At 40.8% G+C, this 20,000-nt stretch overlaps 3 protein-coding genes and 1 pseudogene across 4 annotated transcripts in view; 2 read left to right on the top strand and 2 right to left on the bottom strand.

Annotated features, from left to right (window-relative positions):
- The window catches only part of LOC137976319 (tetratricopeptide repeat protein 28-like), a 16,216-nt gene extending 10,845 nt beyond the window's left edge, over positions 1-5,371 (top strand). For both annotated transcript variants that reach the window (XM_068823618.1, XM_068823619.1), the window contains 2 exons: positions 1-2,459; positions 3,169-5,371. The exon at positions 1-2,459 is cut by the window's left edge and continues 1,422 nt beyond it. In XM_068823618.1, coding sequence (XP_068679719.1) covers positions 1-2,459; positions 3,169-3,189 — 2,480 coding nt within the window. In that variant the 3' untranslated portion in view covers positions 3,190-5,371. The remainder of the gene's footprint in view (positions 2,460-3,168) is intronic.
- Positions 5,372-6,222: 851 nt separating this feature from the next.
- LOC137976678 (uncharacterized) lies at positions 6,223-7,149 on the bottom strand. The gene has a single exon (XM_068824041.1). It carries the CDS (start codon positions 7,147-7,149, stop codon positions 6,223-6,225), a length of 927 nt encoding a protein of 308 aa, XP_068680142.1.
- Positions 7,150-10,562: 3,413 nt separating this feature from the next.
- Positions 10,563-20,000, bottom strand: part of LOC137976679 (uncharacterized) — a 45,278-nt pseudogene continuing 35,840 nt past the window's right edge.
- LOC137975288 (G-protein-signaling modulator 2-like) overlaps positions 18,740-20,000 on the top strand; it is a 16,970-nt gene continuing 15,709 nt past the window's right edge. Inside the window, exon 1 of the mRNA XM_068822383.1 lies at positions 18,740-18,884. The gene's annotated coding sequence lies outside the window, so the exon portion shown is untranslated. The remainder of the gene's footprint in view (positions 18,885-20,000) is intronic.

The following is a 20,000-nucleotide window of genomic DNA, read 5'->3' on the forward strand; positions in this document are numbered from 1 at the left end:
ACGAAAAACATCTTAGTATTGCTAAAGAAGTAGGTAGTAGGGCTGGGGAGGGATCAGCCTATGGAAATCTGGGAATTGCCTATCGCAATCTAGGTAATTTTAAACAAAGCATTGAGTACTGCGAAAAACATCTTAGTATTGCTAAAGAAGTAGGTAATAGGGCTGGGGAGGGATCAGCTTATGGAAATCTGGGAAATGCCTATCTTAGTATAGGTAATTTTAAACAAGCCATTGAGTACTACGAAAAACATCTTAGTATTGCTAAAGAAGTAGGTAATAGGGCTGCGGAGGGATCAACCTATGGAAATCTGGGAAATGCCTATCGCAATCTAGGTAATTTTAAACAAGCCATTGAGTACTGCGAAAAACATCTTAGTATTGCTAAAGAAGTAGGTAATAGGGCTGGGGAGGGATCAGCCTATGGAAATCTGGGAATTGCCTATCGCAATCTAGGTAATTTTAAACAAGGCATTGAGTACTGCGAAAAAGATCTTAGTATTGCTAAAGAAGTAGGTAATAGGGCTGGGGAGGGATCAGCTTATGGAAATCTGGGAAATGCCTATCTTAGTATAGGTAATTTTAAACAAGCCATTGAGTACTACGAAAAAGATCTTAGTATTGCTAAAGAAGTAGGTAATAGGGCTGGGGAGGGATCAACCTATGGAAATCTGGGAAATGCCTATCGCAATCTAGGTAATTTTAAACAAGCCATTGAGTATTACGAAAAACATCTTAGTATTGCTAAAGAAGTAGGTAATAGGGCTGAAGAGGGATCAACCTATGGAAATCTGGGAATTGCGTATCTTAGTCTAGGTAATTTTAAACAAGCCATTGAGTACTATGAAAAACATCTTAGTATTGCTAAAGAAGTAGGGGATAGGACTGGGGAAGGATTAGCCTATGTAAATCTGGGAAATGGCTATCTTAGTCTAGGTAATTTTAAACAAGCCATGGATTACCACGAACACAGTCTTAGTATTTTCAAGGAAATTGGAGACTGTCTTGGAGAGGGAATCGCGTGGTATTCGCAAGGTCATGTTTATGAATTGTTGGGTTCCTTGAGTAATGCCCTCAGCTGTTATCGTTTAAGTATAAAACAGTTTGATGAAACAAGACATAGTCTGAAATCCGAAGATGAATGGAAAATAAGTTTTCGTGATTCGTATCGCGTGTCATACACTGCTCTGTGGAGGACACTTTTGAAGAATGGAGAGATTGAAGAAGCTTTGTATGCTGCTGAGAAAGGTCGTGCACAGGCTTTGATGGATATTTTGCAAGATCAATACGGCATTGACTCTCAGTCATTTTCTGCACTTGCTCCGAATCAAACTCTTACAGCTGCATTAGAGCTTTTACCTTCACAAGCCGTTTTTGTGGCACTTGACGAGAACAAGATCACGTTTTGGGTGCTAAGAAAAGACAGCAAGATCAGCTTTCGACAACACGAAATCGCAAATGGAAGTGCTGATTTGTTGATGGAAACTTTTTTGAAAGAGATCGGCGAATGGGATGGTGTCAAATGCGAGAATCGTTCTTTGGATACACTACGCAATGACCTGTCTTGCAGCAAAAAACGTATCAGTGAGAAAGGAGTTCTACCATCTTCATCATCTGTTAACTCTTTACAACCGTTGTATGATGTCTTACTTGGGCCAATTGCAGACTTGCTCCAAGGAAATGATTTACTCGTTGTTCCCGATGGACCATTTTGCTTGGCTCCATATTTTGCATTGAGTGAATCTATCAGGATCCGCACCATTCCGTCCTTGACCGCCTTTAATGTGATCGTTGGAGCACCTGAAGACTTCCACAGTAAGACTGGCGCACTGCTTGTAGGTGATCCGTGGTTGAAGGAAGTTACTAACAACAAAGGGGAACCCATTTGGGAACAGCTTCCATGCGCAAAACAAGAAGTAGAGATGATTGGAGAACTTCTGCGGACAACACCGCTGACTGGAAAAAGTGCCACGAAAGCTAAGGTGCTGAAAAGTATGAAATCAGTTGCTTTAGTTCACATTGCAGCACATGGAAGCAAAAAAACGGGAGAAATTGCTTTAGCCCCAAATAACGAACGAAAATCGCCAATCCCAGAGGAAGACTTCATTTTGAAAATGTCGGATGTTCAGACAATTTCTCTTCGAGCAAGACTAGTTGTGCTGAGCTGTTGTCACAGTGGCCGGGGAGAAGTGAAGTCTGAGGGAGTGGTGGGGATTGCAAGGGCTTTCCTGTGTGCTGGAGCTCGGTCTGTTTTGGTGTCACTCTGGGCAATTGATGACGAGGTAACGCTGCTGTTCATGAGGAGCTTCTACCAGCACCTGGTAGATGGAAAAAGCGCAAGTGCAGCTCTTCAACAAGCAATGAAATCTTTGCGAGAGTCAAAGCAATATTGCGCTATAAAGCACTGGGCGCCATTTGTGCTGGTTGGCGATGATGTCACGCTGGAATTTCCAAAAAAAAAGGTAAGTGAAGTTCGAGTTTAACTGAGAAAACAAGAATACTTTCAAATTGGAAAATTGACGATAAGCATCAGATAGGCCTAAGATGGCATGATAACGAGCTGCTACAAGAGACAAAAGTAGTTGGGAAGGTTATTTAAATGGTTCGCTCCAGAGCTGTATGTACTTCAACCCGCTTCTGTTAAAGAGCAAAATAAATAGTTTCACCTTCTCTTATATAGACCCCTCGCCCCTATTCAATGTTGGAAGGTAACTCAACAATTTCCCACTCAAACCATTCCGTTTTGCACATTATTGAATGAGGGGGGAGGGGAGAGAAGCAATGATGACGTCAAAAGTGCTAACCTTCCCAACAGTTTTTTTTCTATGATTGTAGCTTGGTAGTGTAAACAAATCAAAGTTTCCTCCAACACACTTTTGTCACAAATGTAATTTCCACATGCATGCACAGTAGCATATTTAAAGGATGCACTTCACATTGGTGGAAAAACTGTTTCGTTCAGGTGAAGTAACTGGTGAAGATGGCTCATTTTATCACCTCGTGATGTCTCTTTCGGTGTTTCCGTTCTCCCATAGATCTCTTTACGTCATCTTTTATAAGGAATTCGAAGACAGCATCGTCCTGCACGTAGCCATTCGCATCGGCGCATTGTGTATGCTCGAAAGAACCAGCTATATTTGGAGCTGTCTTTATTTATTTTTCTTTTTCCAGAATCGATGTCGAAGATTCTAGAAGATTACCTAGCATAGCCTGACGCTTCAGTGATTGCCGAACTTGTAAAAAAAAGTAGAACGGGTTAACAATCATGGTTATGCCAGTAGAACAAGCTCCAACGGTTTTGTAGAAGTTTATTGCGTTAACTAAACCAACAGACTGAAATTATTGTAAGTGAAATTATGACAGAAAGATTAAATCTTTAGTAAAATGCTAGTTTTACCCGTTATTTTGATATTTCGTGTCTCATATAACTTCAACAGTCAGTGTTACTCCAATGGCGATCAAAATCACAGTGCTATAGTTGAGTTGCTGAAAATGATGTCTTATTTAGATCTTTGAAACTGTTTTTGTTGTATGAGTGTCAGCCAGTCTCAAAAGAAAAGAAAAAAAGAACACTTTTGCTGATGACCCTTAACATCAGACTTTTACCGTGATAAGGAAAAGAGACGTGACATTTGCAACATTCAAAGATCACAAAATAGAAGGCAAACGACGGGTGAATTTTTTTTCCTGTTCTTCTGCATAACAAATGAATGAAATCATCAGCAATAAAGAAGACGTTTTTCTTTTCTTAATAAATTTCCAAGTTATTTATAGGGCTTACTCCCTCGAGTTATCGGTGGTGGTTTTAAGCAAAGTGAAAGAATGTGTTTGCATTCGAAAGTAGTTCAATTCTTGGAATAATAGTTAGGGAACTAACAAATCCGTTGCAAAGTTAGAAAAAATTCTCTGGAGCAGATTCATAGCCACCTTCACAACTGGAAAATTTTAAGGTGGCTCTGAATCCGCTGCAGAGAATTTTTTATACCTTTGCAAAGAGTTTTTTCTTAGCTTGCTAACCCACAAATGGGTTCACCGAGTTCGTTTCTGAGAAATTTTTTTAGAAGGCTTTTTCGTTGCTATGATAAACTTTTACGTCACATTAATGAGCACACCTTGTTAAGAAATGATTGGTGTTTCATTTGGTATCATAACATTTGATGTTATGTGAAACAGTTGGGGTAGATTCAATCCTTCCAAATAGTACAGTTGGTTGAAAGTGTTGGTTTGAGCCTCAAGGGAACAAAAGGCTACAGGCAGCTTATACTATGGCCTTTAATTATAGACCATTTCCGTTGCAAGGGTCAAGCTGATGGTATTTGGAGACACGGATCATGTAATGCAACCGAATGTTTAGCTTACGTTTTAAACTGAAACCCTAATTTAATGTAAGGCTCTGTTGCATTTTGCGATTTTTCATGCAATAACGAGACAAGTTGCAAGTTGCACACTTTACCACTGCCAAAAACAAGGTGAGACATATTGCAAAACCCTTCGCGGAAAGTAAAATCCATTGCTACTTTGCGCATTGGTTTACGCAAATTAGCAACAAAGGTTTCAAGCAATGCGTGCTGTGAAATCTGCCCTGCAACTTGTGTCGCAAGGGATTGCGTCATCAGCCAGTGAAATGTTCCTTAAGCTCATGAGATTATCGAAAGCCAGACAAATTGCAGGAAACGTTGCCCAGTATAACAACCGTCAAGCGAATAGCTTTGCAGTGTGAGAACTCTTGTCGAAACAAAATTGAGAGACAAGTTGCTCGAAAATTTGCTGAGTGTAACAGCGCCTTTATGGGTCAAGTAAGTTAGGAAACCATCTAACGTTGGGTAAGACAACTCACTCTCTATTTGCTTAGCATATAACTTTATTTGAAATCATAAATATGCTCAGTTTTACAAAATGCATAAAAATGTGTCTTCCAAACGCACATACAAAATAAGTTTGCTACGGTAGACATCTGTAGATTAATGTTTAATTTTTGAAAAATGTTACAAGAAAGCTTCGAAAACGAAAACACTCGGAAAAGCAAAATTAAGACACGAGGCATTAAGCACCATGGAAAGGAAACAGTGTTAAAGTTGACGATTAGATGTAATAACTGTGTATATCTACAGTTTGTAGGTATGGGCACCCATTTTAAAAGGGTTTCCTTCCAAGGGTCTTTCCTTTTCGATAGCCTCGGTGTGGATACTATCCAAAAGAGACGGCAAAGCCTTGGTTTCAAAAGGTTTGCATGTATTTCTCAATTGCTACTCCGTCCATGAAAACAGTGATTTCTTTTCGTCCTGGTGTAAACATAAAAACAAACAGTTGAGCCGCAAACAAAGTCTGGAAAAGTTAAGTAATCAAAATGAAGTATGCTACAACAATAAAGGATTTGTTTGGGATGCCAATATGACCGTCATTTCATTTTTTGCTTTGCTTTTTTCTTGTTTGCGGGTGGGGGTGGGGAGGGGGATAACCTCTTCAAAAGTACTTATTAGGGCCGTTTATACGAGAGAAAATAAGCCGCGGCTTACGTAAGCCGCGAAAGGAACTATTTATACGAGTATAAACTCCCAGGCCAGGATAAGCCGCGGCTTGAGAAAGCCGTGAACGTAGATTTTGTACCATTTATACGGGGTGTTCGCGGCTTACGTAAGCCGCGGCCAGAGTTAGCCGCGGCTTATTTTCTCTCGTATAAACGGCCCTATTGTAGATTGCAACGGTGAGTTTATTCTACAAATAAGCTCAGTTTTGAGTGGCCCCGGAATTAGAGAATTTACAAACGTGTACCCCTACGCCACATTTCAAGCATAAATGTGCGCATTAGTCTGACATGTTATTGACTGAATACTTGTTATGGTGGCAGCAAATTCAAAGAAAACGATCATTAATCTTTTACTTGTCATGCTTTAAGAAAAACGTATTTAATGTCGTGATAATTGCATACCTCTGCCAAACGAGCTCTTTGCAATCGTACTTTTCGTTTGAAGTGAATTACACACATTATAAACATATTAAGAAATAAGAACGTTACTCTGGTTGAAATTGTATAAGAATATGTACAATGTTTTAAAAGTCCCAACGTTTCGGTTGAACCTTCAACCTTCATCAGGGGAAAGTGAAAAATAATTCGCAAAAAACACGTTTCTTATAGTATGCCAAATTCGAGTCTATTATTATTAAATTCTGTCCCTCAGGGCAAGATTTAGAAATTCATGCGGCAAATGCATGCCATCATCACGATTAAGCGGATTCCTGCAAGTGTTTTTCCCAAGCCTCAAGAATGCGTCGATTGCGCCAATTAGCAATTGTGCGTAGGATCTTGGACGCCTCCAAAGAGACAGTGTGACCAGAACGTAAATAATGTTCCGCTAAAGCTGACTTTTGCGAGTGTTTATGTTCCACCGCTTCCTGGTGTTCTTTAAGGCGAGTAGAAAATTTGAGTTTGGTTTCCCCGATATAACTCTTGTCACAATCTTTGCATGGAATCGAGTAGATGGCGCCACGAGTCTGATCTTTCGGTACTGGGTCTTTCGGTTTAGGAAACAAATTCCCGATGGTTTGGTGTGGTTTTTGAGCAACTATGATGTCGTGGTTACTCATAAACCGTTTGATAGGCTCCGATGTGCCCTTGATGTATGGAAGAATGCAGAAACCCTTTGCAGCATCCGGTGCAATTGTTGACACTTGTGAAGCTGGTCGTTTTGGTTTGCCAACATCAATCACAAATTGCTTTGGGTAACCATTCGCCACCAGTGCTGCTGTTACGTGTTTCATTTCCTTTGACCGTTGATCACTAGAAGATGGAATGGTTTTTGCACGATCGGTCAAAGATTTAACAACAGCCCTCTTGTGCGCAACCGGGTGATGCGAATGGAACGACAGGTATCTTTCAGTGTGGGTAGGTTTACGATAGACCTTAGTGCAAAGTCGACCGTTGTCTTGACGGCAAACAGAGACGTCCAGGAAAGATATTTTCCGATTTGTTTCCCTTTCAACCGTAAACTGGATCGATGGCTCGATATTGTTCAAATGACACTGCAAGGTTTGCACGAGGCTAGAATTAACAGCCGCACACACATCATCCACATATCGTTTCCAAAAGCACGGCTGTACAATGGAAGTAGACAACGCTCGTTTCTCAAGGTTTTCCATTACGAGGTTTGCCATTACATTGTACATATTCTTATACAATTTCAACCAGAGTAACGTTCTTATTTCTTAATATGTTTCTATCACCTGGTTACAGGACCATTTTTAAAAGTTCCAAGAATAATAAACACAGTGATACCCCGGCGCCATCGCCACGAACGCTCCCAATCCAGATGCGAGCGTTGTCGGCTTGGGAGCTGTCCAAAATGACGTTGTAGTCTGGAATGTGGAAAAGAAGGGAAACCTCATTTACACGTCATAGGTTCCTGTGCTATAAAGCGCTGATAACAGTGAAAGCCCCACGGTGAACCATTTACGCCCCTCGCTCCGGCAATCAGCGCTTCGTTCAATGGGTATTAACAGCCGTAGCTATACAGATTAAATTTAAAAAGTCGAAAGCCACCACTAAAATCAACAGTGATAGGAGTGACTACCTGTGGCTCCAAAAGCCGTTCACAAAAGGAGCACGATAAGCCAAAAAGACTTGTTTCATTCACCAAAACGTACCAACGCAAGTTTTGTTGTCTTTTTGCAAAAAGAAGCCTTTAAAGCACAAACAAGGTTGCAAACAGCCATGACTCACGATTGGTCACCACTGTGCTCATTGACCAATCGCGGGTCGCTAAGCGTTCTTCCAACTGTCTTTGGCTTAATCTTCCAACGAATAAAAGACGAATTCGATGGCTTTCGAAGCAAATGTTTACAGAGTTTGGCTGCCCTTAATTCCTTCTCAGTGTACAAACGGTTCAAATGAAGAAGACGAATGGGCAGCGGCGGTATCGTCCGTGATCTACGTGGAATTTCGAGGCGATCGAAGACTTGGGAGCGACTTTATGGCCCTTCCCCTTCGGTGAATCCGACCGGCGACTTGGTCTCCGTGCCCAAACTTTGGTAAAGAATATATAGAGGGAAAAGAAGAGGAACCAAAAACCACCTAAATCGCTCTTAATCGACCCAGAAACTGTACCAGAGACAACGAAACACAAGACTGAAACAAGGAAAGCTACTTTTTTAATATTAAATTGTAAATATTTTTTGAATTTTGAGAAAAAAACATTTTCCCCATACAAATCCTTATATTTCTACTCTTGCATAATATAGTACAGTACAAATACATGTATATCGAGCTTGGGCTACCTGTGATTTGGCTAGAGACAAATGTCACTGTCGCTGTTTCGCTAGAGTACAAATCTTTGCTAAACATGCTTAATTTTTACGTCCTGTAATTTTGTTTAATTCGAATAGTAAGCGTGCGTAAAAACTTCCTTCTTTTTAACAGAAGATCAACCACTTTACTTTCACCATTACTGAGAAAGCCAGAGATAGACGTTTGAACGGTTTTGGTGAACTTAGCGACCTTAACGGGCTTAGCCACAGAGCCTCATTATCCTCGGAGTCAGAGTCAGAGTTGATGCATTTTCTCTCGTTAAGTCCAGGTTCACTTTCACTCCCAGAGCTGGAAGACACCAACACGTGTTTTTCTGGAAGAGAAACAGTTAAGAGTACGTCACTTCCAAGATTTGCTAACTAGTATAATTCGTTTGTAGAACAGTTTCTGCCTCGACCTTTGGCGCTCATTATCTTCTTGGTCTCTGACCCACACGAAAATAAAATGACTGACAGTTTGGCAGTTATTATTGTGGCCTTGTTTGTTGACAGATCATCACGCTTCCGGCCTGCAAAAGCGAAACAGATTAGTCCCGACCTTTTAAGGCCCGCCCGCCAGAAATGATAAGAAATTTGTAAAATTCCGGTTTTAAAACTCTGGCTTACACAATTCGTAAGGGGTTTTGGGTGAACTTATAACTGTGGGGGAAGGGGGAGGGCATAAGCAGGGGGCTATAAGCGGAAACGAGCCACGGAAAAAGCCGCTGTTACAGATTGAAACTTTTAGCTGAAACTTAGGTGCAACGGCGCTGCAAAACAAGTTTTAGCAGGCGTTCCAGGGTGTAATATAACTGGTCGAACCTCGTTCGGGAACGTTGTAGTAGGTAAATGTTTCGTTCTCGAGAAACGTGGGCTCACAAGCATGCTTGCACAAAGAAACAAGAGGCGGGTTACACAGTGTTGCATGGTTTTTATACCGTGGTTATATGCATAACAATTGACTCTTTGAAGAGTGGGCTTTGCGCAAGCGCAACGAAATACGCACTATGACGTCATAACATCGAGTATAGTGAAAGAGAATACCCTGCCAATCGAACAAAGTTCTGCATAGCTGGCTACGCCGTAAGTAGAACCTAATAAATGCAAGTTGATGTATGTAATTTATTCAAGTAACAATAACTTAAAAATTAAACAAGCCTTACCTGTAAAGTGAATTTGATTGGAATTCTATCTCCTCATTGATGCCTAGAGAGATAACGTGAGAAAGCGCATGCGTGGTGAAGATCATCCTTTAAAGACAATGGCCCATGTATGTTCACCAACCCCTCTGGGTGGGGAACCCCGTATTTAGAGCGGGCACGTGAATGAATTCCAATCAAACTTTAACTTACAAGTAAGGCTTCTTTAATTTTTAATCTCCTCAGTTGCATATTCGAGATCCCGTGAGACTTCAAAGCACACAGGCCATAGCAAGTCACAGCAATGAACAACAATCTACTGTACAACACAACAATAGGTTTATTGTAGCTCAACAATGGCATCTAAAAGTAGAAATTAAACAAAGCAATTCAAAATGGATTGTCCATAGTTATTGTCCTCGGTTACATCTTTCTTGTAGTAAGTAGCAATAGTACATTCTGCGGACCATCCTGCAGCAGCCATTATAGTTTCTAGAGGTACACTTTTCCTAAAAGCAGCTGATCGAAGTGGAGGCTGCACGTGTACTGTGTGGCTTGAAGTGTACAGTGTCTATACCTGATTTCATCATGACCGTTTTGACCCACCTTGAAATCGTACTTTGGGAAACTGGCTGGTGAGGCTTACTAAAACTAAGAAATAATCTGGTGTGTTCCGCGCTACGAACTGGTTCTGTTCTTATCAAATACTCCTTTAAGTATGTCATTACACACAAGCGTTTATCCACAGGATATGAAGGCAAAATAACCTCGTTCATGGTTAAATATTCGTTTGAATTTTACGTTTGAAAGCGAGGCCATAAGGGCCAATTTGCATGGAAACAAAAGAATACTAAAATGGAGCCCATTTTGGAATCAGGTGTATTTCAAGTTCAGAGTCCGTTTTAGGACTGCAAGTTTTAAGGAGGTCCAGAACTTTGGATACGTCCCATATTGAATGATATCTCGGAAGTGGTGGCCTGGACTGGAAAACTGCTTTGACAAATCTCTTTATCAGGGGGTATTCACCCACTGTGTAAGGGCTATCCGCAATGTCTACTGTTGCAGATAATGCACATCGGGCAGTGTTAATGGCTGAATAGCTTCTTCCAGTATCATAAAAGTGTGTCAAAAAATTAATAACTTTGGCTACAGTTGGATGTTCAAATACACTCTGCACTGTTTGGTGGTGCCTGTCCTCCATGATTCCATGATGATGTCCCAAGCTTGCGCTGAAATGTTTTGCTGTCTGAGTCTCGTCCTGACAAGAGACGTGCCATCAGTTGAAGTTTGGGCCACAGAGGGTGCAGTTTAGTCCTGTCGTGTGGTCACTGGAGAAGGGAGGCCTCCTTCTGTACAACTAATGGCTGGCTGATTAACATTTGACACAACTTTGGAAACGAAACTTGCGTTCTCCACAGTGGGGGCTATAAATAAGGCTCTGACCTGATCTTCCTGCAACTTTTGAAGAAAGCTGGACAGCATGGTAAAAGGTGGGAAAATATAAAGATATTTATCTCTCCAGCTCAAACACATTGCATCAGTTGCATAGCCATCGGGGTCTGCTCGCCATGATACAATAGGCCTAATTTAATAATTATGCCTTGAGGCAAATAAATCTATCTCAGGTCTTCCCCATTTCTTTGTTAACAATTTGAAAACACTTGGTTGTAGCTGCCATTCAGTTCTATCCTGAAAGTTTGGATGAAGTCTGTCTGCAGTTTCATTTTGAATGCTAGTAATGTGCACAGCCAATTGTCTCGTGCAACCTTGTTACAAGCCATAGAATGTGTACCACCCATATTGTTAATGAATGTCACTGTGGTAACATTATAACATGCTCTTCTTTCTCACAGAGGGACAGAAGCCCTAATTTAGCGGCTTTTAGCGCAAGGCAGTTAATATGTTCACATTCAGCAATTTCTTCAGCAAGCAATCTGCTGCCAGTGGGTTCCATGCCATCCCGGTATGCACCCCATCCTTCCAATAGGGCATCGGTGGTGATGGTAAAATCAGGATTACCGTGAGAAATTGGCTTTATGTTTTGCCAGCTTTTTGTTGTTCATCATCTTATGTCTGACTTAGACAGCTCTGAAAACTGCATTTGAGCTTCAAAAGACCCTCGGTTTTTTAAGGGCAGCAACCTTTTCAAGTTCAAGCTGTTTTTAGAACAATGGGCCATATTCTACATCAGGACAACAAGACACGAGAGTGCCAATTAGTTTGCCAGATCTGATTGAACAGGACTGGCTTTCCAAAATATCACTTCCTAACTGAGGAAGGGAGGGAGGGAGAGTCTCTGTGTATGTTAATAGAGCTCAGTACAAACCCTAGATGTTCTATAACCTGGGTTGGGTGGGTGATTGATTTTTCCCTTGACACATTAAGGTTCGCAATGTGGAGTACACTGGTTTCATGAGTTTAGTAAAGATTCTTGGTGCAGAACTCAAACCATTGGGCAATGTAATAAATTTGTTTAATTGGTGCCCAACTCTATATTTCAAATATTTCTGCGATTCTGGACTGTTGGAAATAGAATAATATGCATCTTACAAGTCAAGTGAGCCCATATAGCAGTTTTTCTTCATTAAATTGATACATGATTGAAGGGTGTCTATCTTAAAATGAATGTGGGCAATATACTTGTTTAACTTTTTGAGATTCAATATCATGCGATATTTACATTTTTCTTAGGTCGTAGAAAAACTGGTGTTATGAACTCTCCATCATCATGAAAACATTTTATGATCACCCCTTTCTGAAAGAGTTCTTCCAAGAGAGTATCTAATGCCATTTCTTCATGTTTCTCAAATTTTGGTTGTTAGGGTGGGAAAGCCTGAGTTGGCATTGTAATAAAATCAAGTTTATAACCCTTTACAATTTCCAGGACTACTTTGTCAGACGTGATTATTTGCCATTGTTTTATGCAAAACTTTAATTGACTAGCCTGCACAATATCACTACTGACCATTATTCTCTCAAATTGCACAGAAGACTCTCCTGGCACTGGCCAGTCACTAGAGTTAGCGCTCACCTAAACATTATTTACAAGTTTCTCTCTTGGTTTTGTCACTATCGTCGAGGCTGATAAGGAGGTTGGTTCCTCTGTGGTGGATTTCGATACCCGCCTCTCTGCTCTGCAATAGGGAGTTTAAGATCTGCAACGCGACTGTAACGACAGTGTCATTTAAAATTCCAACTTCAGGTCAATTAATCTTTTTCGTCATCATGTCGGCTTGTTCAACTTCTAAAAACTAGTGTAACTTTCCATGAACTGAATTAGGAGGTGCGGTGCTGAAGCTACGACAGAAAATTCAAATTCGCTGCCTTGTGTTCACGTTCTCTGAAAAACTTGAGAACTGGTAATTTCACGTCGTAGATTTGCAGAAAACGTGAAAGAAATGTACAAAAATGAAAAATGCACGTGCAGAGCGTGCAAAGCTATTGTTTTTGCTCTTTAAATATGCATAATTTGTGACGTTTTCGTTGCCGTCACGTCGTAGATCTTAAACTCCCTAATAGCGCCTCTGCCGCGGTCTAAAAAAGGGAATAATCTCCTGGTTTCTGACCCGCCCTGAAACGTGTGACTACTGCTGTGAGATCATTTTTGTCTCAAGGTTACATTAGAAGTCACTTTACCAGCCTCTGACAAAACCTTAACTGACTTGCCAAGTTCAGTACAAAACAACAGGCCATCCTCAACCGGTTTTTTGTCACTGCACAGCAGTCTGCATTCAGTCTTCATGTCTGATCTGAACAGAGTTCTCCTTCTGAGATGTATTTCATGTGAAGCATCACTTAACAACGAAATGCTGTCAGAAAGGGTTTTCATAATAGCTGCGGCTGAGGGGGCAGGTTTATTACCTTTTTCGGCTTTCATGAAGTCATCTACAGTTCTATTGACTGCTGTAATACCCTTTTAGCAGGGGCGTTTGGGCTTTCTGTGGCGTGACATCTTCTGTTTTTACTTCTTTCCTAACGCTGCTAAATATATCTCGGTTCACTCGAACAACTTCTAAACGATTGCAGTTGCTTGGCGCAGAAAATTTTTCCATCAACTCATCACCAGCTTCTTTGCTCCTAACTTTGCTAAGCAGTTGTTTTACCAACTTTGCTAATTTAGGCGTTACATCCTCGCCGTTTTGTTGTGGTTTGTTTACCACTTTTGCCATACCAGCGAGCACGCTGGATTCCTCCTTTGCTTTTTTCCTTTGGGGACTCTTCACGCGCATTTGATACAGATCACACAGATGACACAGTGGATGCCAAATCCGCTTCGCTTCCATGAGCGTCGCTCTAACCATCAACGGCCTGGTTGTAATTGTCGTAGACCGTTTTAATTTCGGTAATCATTGGTGTTATGCTCTCAAGCGAGCCAGAAAGCTGTACGTTTCAGCTGTTGTTTTATTTCATCCATTTCCTCAACTAGATTGCAGGAAGAAGCGGTGGCCGCTCGTTTCGCCGCTTGATTTCCCGTCATCAATAGATCGAGCTTGTTTGCTCGAAGTTTTCTCGCGATCGCCTGCCACTTTGCAACTCTTTTCTGCCTTTCCAGCAGGGGTTTTTCCCTTTCGGGCAGTTGTTGCTCCAGCATATGTGACGTTCGTCAATTGACTCTACTATGGCGGGTGCGCGTAGTTTCTCGTGGTTATGAGACATGGCTGTTAAATGTAATAAATCTTAACCAATATTTGAAAATTCAATCTCAAAGAATACTTTAGCCCTCGTACAAACTTTCGTCTGTAAGTAGAGGAAACTAGTAGAATGGCTGAAGCGTCGATGCAAGAGATTTTAAAACGATAACTCCAGCGTAAATCCTTAGGAATGCAACGCTGTAATGATCTTCACCACGCATGCGCTCTCTCACGGGATCTCGGATATGCAAGGGAGGAGATAGAAATTGAAGCGCGTGCTCCCACTTTTTCATTTGTTTCGCTTTTCTATCTTTATACCTTCTTTTATGTAGATTATTAGCCCCGCGGGCTCGTGCAACTTTGTTAGTCTGAGAAATTTGCTTGTGCCAGGAGGACATCACCCGGGGCCTCCAGCCAGACTATATCCTTGAGTCAACCTTTGCCCGTATCTTTTTATTTTTAGAACCGTCTGAGAATATTTTGTGTGACGAACGCGATGACTGGTGCGTGACCGCTTGTAACGTGTTACAATAACTTTGTTCTGATTGGACGGCATAATTTATTCGCGGGAATTCGAACGTCTTAAAATAAAAAGATACGGGCAAAGTTTGTCTCAAAGGGTTTATACGGGAGATTGAGGCTCCGTTTGATGGGCTTAGTTCTCCCAAACTCGAAATCATGTCATCAGCCCCGCGGGCTCGTGCAATTTTGTGCGCAATTTTGTTAGTGTGAGAAATTTACTTGTGCTTATTTCTAGCAAACTCGAAATCATGTCATCAGCCCCGCGGGCTCGTGAAATTTTGTTTGTCTGGGAAATTTACTTGTGCTTTTATCTAGCAAACTCGAAATCATGTCATCAACTATACTAATTTCGCAATTGCTTCTGCTTATTTTCGAAGCCTATGTTGGTTTACCTTGAGGCACTAAAAGTCGCGGGAACTAACTGAGTTGGTGTGGGGACCAACAAGACCGCCATCTCTTTGTTGAGATGCAGCAATACGGATTCTGCAACTTAATGAAAACGCCAATGAATCGGTTACCAAGCGTCACTCGGCAACAGTTTTTAAAGGCGTCAATCAACATCGATCATAGACAGTATTCATAAATGGAGGCCAAGAAGCTATTATTTTGTGTGTGTGCCAGTAAGTCCAACAAGCCTCGTTCTAGAGCAACTTTTGTATTTTGTCAACTCCTATCAAGGCTAGTTGGTTTAGAATATTAGAACAAGGAAAATAGAATAATGTATTGACCACCATCTATGAATATGGTCTATGATATGTAACCGAGACATGAAAAAGTTGCCAAAGAAGAGAGTTCAGTTTCTAAGGAATACGCTCAGTAGCCGTCTTCATGTTAAAGAGGCTCAAACCAGTTTTCAAGATGTACTTAGAACCAATGAAATGCGTGCATAACTTGACTTAACGTGTCAATAGATACGATGCTTAAGGTCGAGGAACTTAAGCAAACTCCCTAGCATTTAATTCATAAGTACCTTTTGATGCGACGATGTTTCGGTGTATGTTGTCTGTGCTCATACTTGGGTCCAAGTATCTTGAACTTGGACTTTTGCAAAGTTATAGAGGTTGGGGTTTTCAAGAGACAGAGAGAGAAAGAGAGAGGGAAGAGTTGTTGAATAACAGTTAGTTTGGTCGATCAAGTAATTAATATAGTTAATTGGGCGCTTCTCGGAAATATTCAAAATATTTATGAAAAAGCTGAAAGATGAAAAAAATTCCACCAGATAAGTTTTTGAAAATTTACTTTAAGGTTGCAAAATAATGCTTCTTACTTGCTTGCAAACAAATCAGGGAAGGACACTGGAGGGACTTTTGAGATAAACCTGACCAAATCTAACGAACTATATTTCCGGTTGTATTAAATCTTGATTCATTATCCTCTGGAGCGGTTCAGGTGGCATGTGTGGCATTAAGCCGGGGCGCTCGGCTGAACACCTGTTCTGAGCCTCCTTAAAGAATAAGGATATGGCATCTTCTGTAATAAGTTGAACAAAGTAATTTGCAATAGAGGAGTTCACGCTCTTGAGTGCATCATGGGAAATCAGGGCAAGATGAAGAGAAATTCGAAGGTTTGTAAGGAAGTTCAAAACGATGAAAAGTATTCATGATATGCAATTTTGGGTCTTTTATTTTCCAAAACAGAAGATATGTGCTCAATGGTGCTTCAGAATAAATTTGGAGGGAATGGCTATTGTAGAAATTGTTTTATTAAAAAGAGTTTCTGCCATACATTTCCTGTAATTCCAAAGGCAAAAAATTACAGAGAAGGTATGGAGACAAAAAAAGCAATATTTAGGAAATCCAGAGAACAGATACCAAGTCTAGTCCATCTCAGTTGTGAACATGAACTTATTTGTTTGGTTTATGAAGGCAAAAGGCTATAAAGTAGAGTCATGTACAGTATATTTTGCTTTGAATTTCCATACAAACCTTTGAATTTTCCCCCCATGTTGCCCTGGTTACCCATGATGCAATCAAGAGCGTGAACTCGTCTATAAACTTGAAACTTAAGGATATGCCATTACCACGATGGCAAATTTTATTTTCTAGTACACTGTCAAAGAAAAAGGAAAGGAAAGGAAATTTATTTAAGTGTCTAGTCCTTCTAGCACGGAAGCACTAATTGGAGACATTGTAAATTGAAATTAACAATTAACACAAATCAAGTCAAATGTTGGTTTTTGAGGAGACGGGAAACCGGAGCCCCGGAGAAAACCTCTTGGTGCAGAGCAGAGAACCAACAAACTCAACCCACATATGACGCCGAGTCTGGGAATCGAACCCAGGCAACATTAGTGGGAGGGGAGTGCTTTCACCACTGCACCATCTCTGCACTCCTAAAACATGTATTTCTACATCTACATACAGTGTGTGTGTATGCATACATAATTATTGGAAATGTGCATACCTTGACGGGTGTTCCTTTGCTTGATTTTGGAAAGCAGTGGCAACCTGATTTTGGTGTTTGGGTGCTTTCCTCATGGTGATTTTTTAACTCACCAGGACAAGACATTACCGAGGATGGTGGAATTGGCTTAATTGGTACATTTTCAAAGGGAATTTGTCTCCTTTTCAACAAGTGGTTTGCTGAAATGGCAAATAACGACCTTTTTTTCAGATTGATTCCACCCTTTTGTGACAAGTGTCGCACAATGCACAAGAAAGACCATCATCTGCCTAGTCTTTTTGATCGAAAACTTCTTCTAGGAAATATTCTCAAAAATTCACCATGAAGGTTTCGCTTTCTCTTTTTGTTAACAAAAACTTAAGAACACACTCGACAACAGTCGTCAACTGTTTCTTTTGGGTGGCTCATCCTGAACAATATCGTGAAGTGAACACGAGCTCGATAGCGTTGAATTTGGCGCGCATTGAAATAAAGTTGTGCTGCGTGCTCGACATACCAGTGTGGTCCGTGCGATCAAGAATTTGTCAAGATTAGCATTGTTTCAGCCTCGGCTTAGCTACATAATTCCTGAAAAATTGTCTAAAATTCTTTCCGGAATTTCCCAAACAAAAGCTCTAAAATTCTTTTAGAAATCTCTAAAATTCTCCAAAAACTCTCTAAAATTCCCGAAAATTCTTTTAAATTACGTTTCTCATAGTGCAAAGTCTGCCATATGCATATTTGCTATCAAGCAAAGATCCGGATTCCGAAACTACGGTGAGAAACCGCTGCTTAGATGCACTGTAGGACCCCTTTTGGTGAATAACTGCTGATATAAGGAATGGATATGAACGGACTGACCCCTCTCCTGGTAGGTTGGAATACAAAAAAACACGTTTTGTCAACTTTTTTCCCTGTGAAAAGTTTCCAGCATGTCAGGTGAAAGTTCAAATTGCTCTAAAATTCTCAAAATTGTCAATTTTTTTCTAAAATTCCCGAGACTTTCTAAAGTTCTTTTTGATGTCTAAAATTCCCAAAAAAATTCCGGAATTATGTAGTCAAGTCTATTTCAGCGACAGAAATTGATGCAAGAAATCTAGAAATACCTCGACCAGGAAAAGGGGACAGAATAAAAATAATTGTTAGATCAAAATTAATCACTGCTATTTTAATTAGGTGGAGTAACTGCAGAATACCCTGCCATTTTGAAGCTGCACCTCTGAAAAGGCTGGATACGCGGATACGCAGTCGAAAGCACCACCCCTCCCCAAGTAAACTTCTAACTATATTGTGAAGTGGATACGCGGATACTCAATGGAAAACATTGATACCCGGATACGTGGATACGCGGACATCACACATGGGAACTGGATACCATCTTCGTGTAACATACTTCAAAATGCTCTGTAGTATATGCATGGATATGTGGATACGCGGATACGCGGATACGCAGTGGAAAATACTTCAAGTATTGTTTCAGTGATTAGGCCTAAGAACAAAATCTCGCACATTTGGAAATACAATACTATAACGATACCTGCGAAAGGTCCAGCGTATTTCTCCGCCGATATTCCGAACGAGTCCCTGTACATTTCGTGCTGTGATTGAGACATTTCTAACCCTCGAGCAAACCCTCGCTGAACCAACCCAGGCGAGTATGGCGATCAAGTGATTTCCGTGTAAGAAGGCACGAAACGACTTCACGGCCTGCTGACCTCTGATTGGGCAGAAAAACACATAGAATTTCTGGCACCAATCAGAATTCAGAATTATCCCGACTGTTTGGGAACTTGCCCCCAGGGGCTCTTCTCACTCTTCTATGCTTTTCTTCGTCGTCATTTTCTTTCGCTTGTTTAATTAGACTTCCTCTTGTCTCCGCGATCTGCCCCTGGGTCTCCGAGGATGGTTTCCGACAGGACCAAGAGGATATGAGGTAAGAGAGCGAATCCCTGTACCCCCATAACAATTACTTGAAACTCAGAGAGTCTGAACATTTCCAAAACACCGCACCGCACCGCACCGCACCACTGTAGCTAAAACGGTCTTCCAAAAAAATAATATTGGAACAACAAGTTTGTTCACGGAGTCCCTCAGTGAATAATTAGTAACGTCAGATCGATTGATAAATACATCGCTTTAATACTCGGATGTAAGACAATTAAGGATTTAGAGCCAATTTATGTAAATATCGAGAATCCGTGGTCACTCGTCAAATTTCGAATTTCTTTATATTTTGCCTAACTTGAACCTATAGTGAGTTGTTTTCGAAAATAGTATCCAAAGTTCTCGAAGCGCTTAATTTTTTCACAAATCGAGGAAAGTTTTAAAAACGCCATTTTAGCGCCCTGTCACTTCCGGAAATAGAGTTATGTAGTGCATTTTGTTATCGCTCGTGTACGTAAACGCGATCACAGCTATCAATGCAATTTGGGCATATCGTAACACATTTCTTGGTCTTTCGAAAGCATAAATTTATTTTGGAAAAGCTGCTAGTAAATATCTGTTTTTGGCTGTTAGAAATACCCTAGTACAAACGGTTGAGCGAGAATGAGTCAATTGATCTAAATTGCACATCCTCCAAAAGCCCACTGGTACATGTAATTTGACGTTGAAACTAGTATTTGGTTGAAGTGCATTCTTTGTGCTGTGCTGTGTTAAAATTTCTTCCGCGGCCTGATTAAAGTGTCGCGTCGAGAGACAGAAACGTGAAGTCAATTTTTGCATCGCGGCCATTCTTGAAATTAACACGGAACTTACCTTCTCCGAACCATGGCCTCGTCAAGAACCGAAACTCTGCCAACGAAAATACTTTCTTTGCTATTCTGAACGCCCAAAGAATACTACTATAATAAGATTGCTGGGGAGTGATAACCTTCAACTTAAGTTTTGGCAAGGTTAAAGTAGGTGATGAAGGATTGTCTGTTGTGTAACTCTATGCTGATCGGTACGGCGATTTCCGAACGTTACACTCGTTGTAAAGTGCTTCTTTCTACCAGCTATCACCTTTTTTAAAAAGATATATATGATGCGATGATATTAATTCCGATTT

This window comes from Montipora foliosa, chromosome 11, assembly GCF_036669935.1.
Source record: "Montipora foliosa isolate CH-2021 chromosome 11, ASM3666993v2, whole genome shotgun sequence".
Classification (NCBI taxonomy): Eukaryota; Metazoa; Cnidaria; class Anthozoa; order Scleractinia; family Acroporidae; genus Montipora; species Montipora foliosa.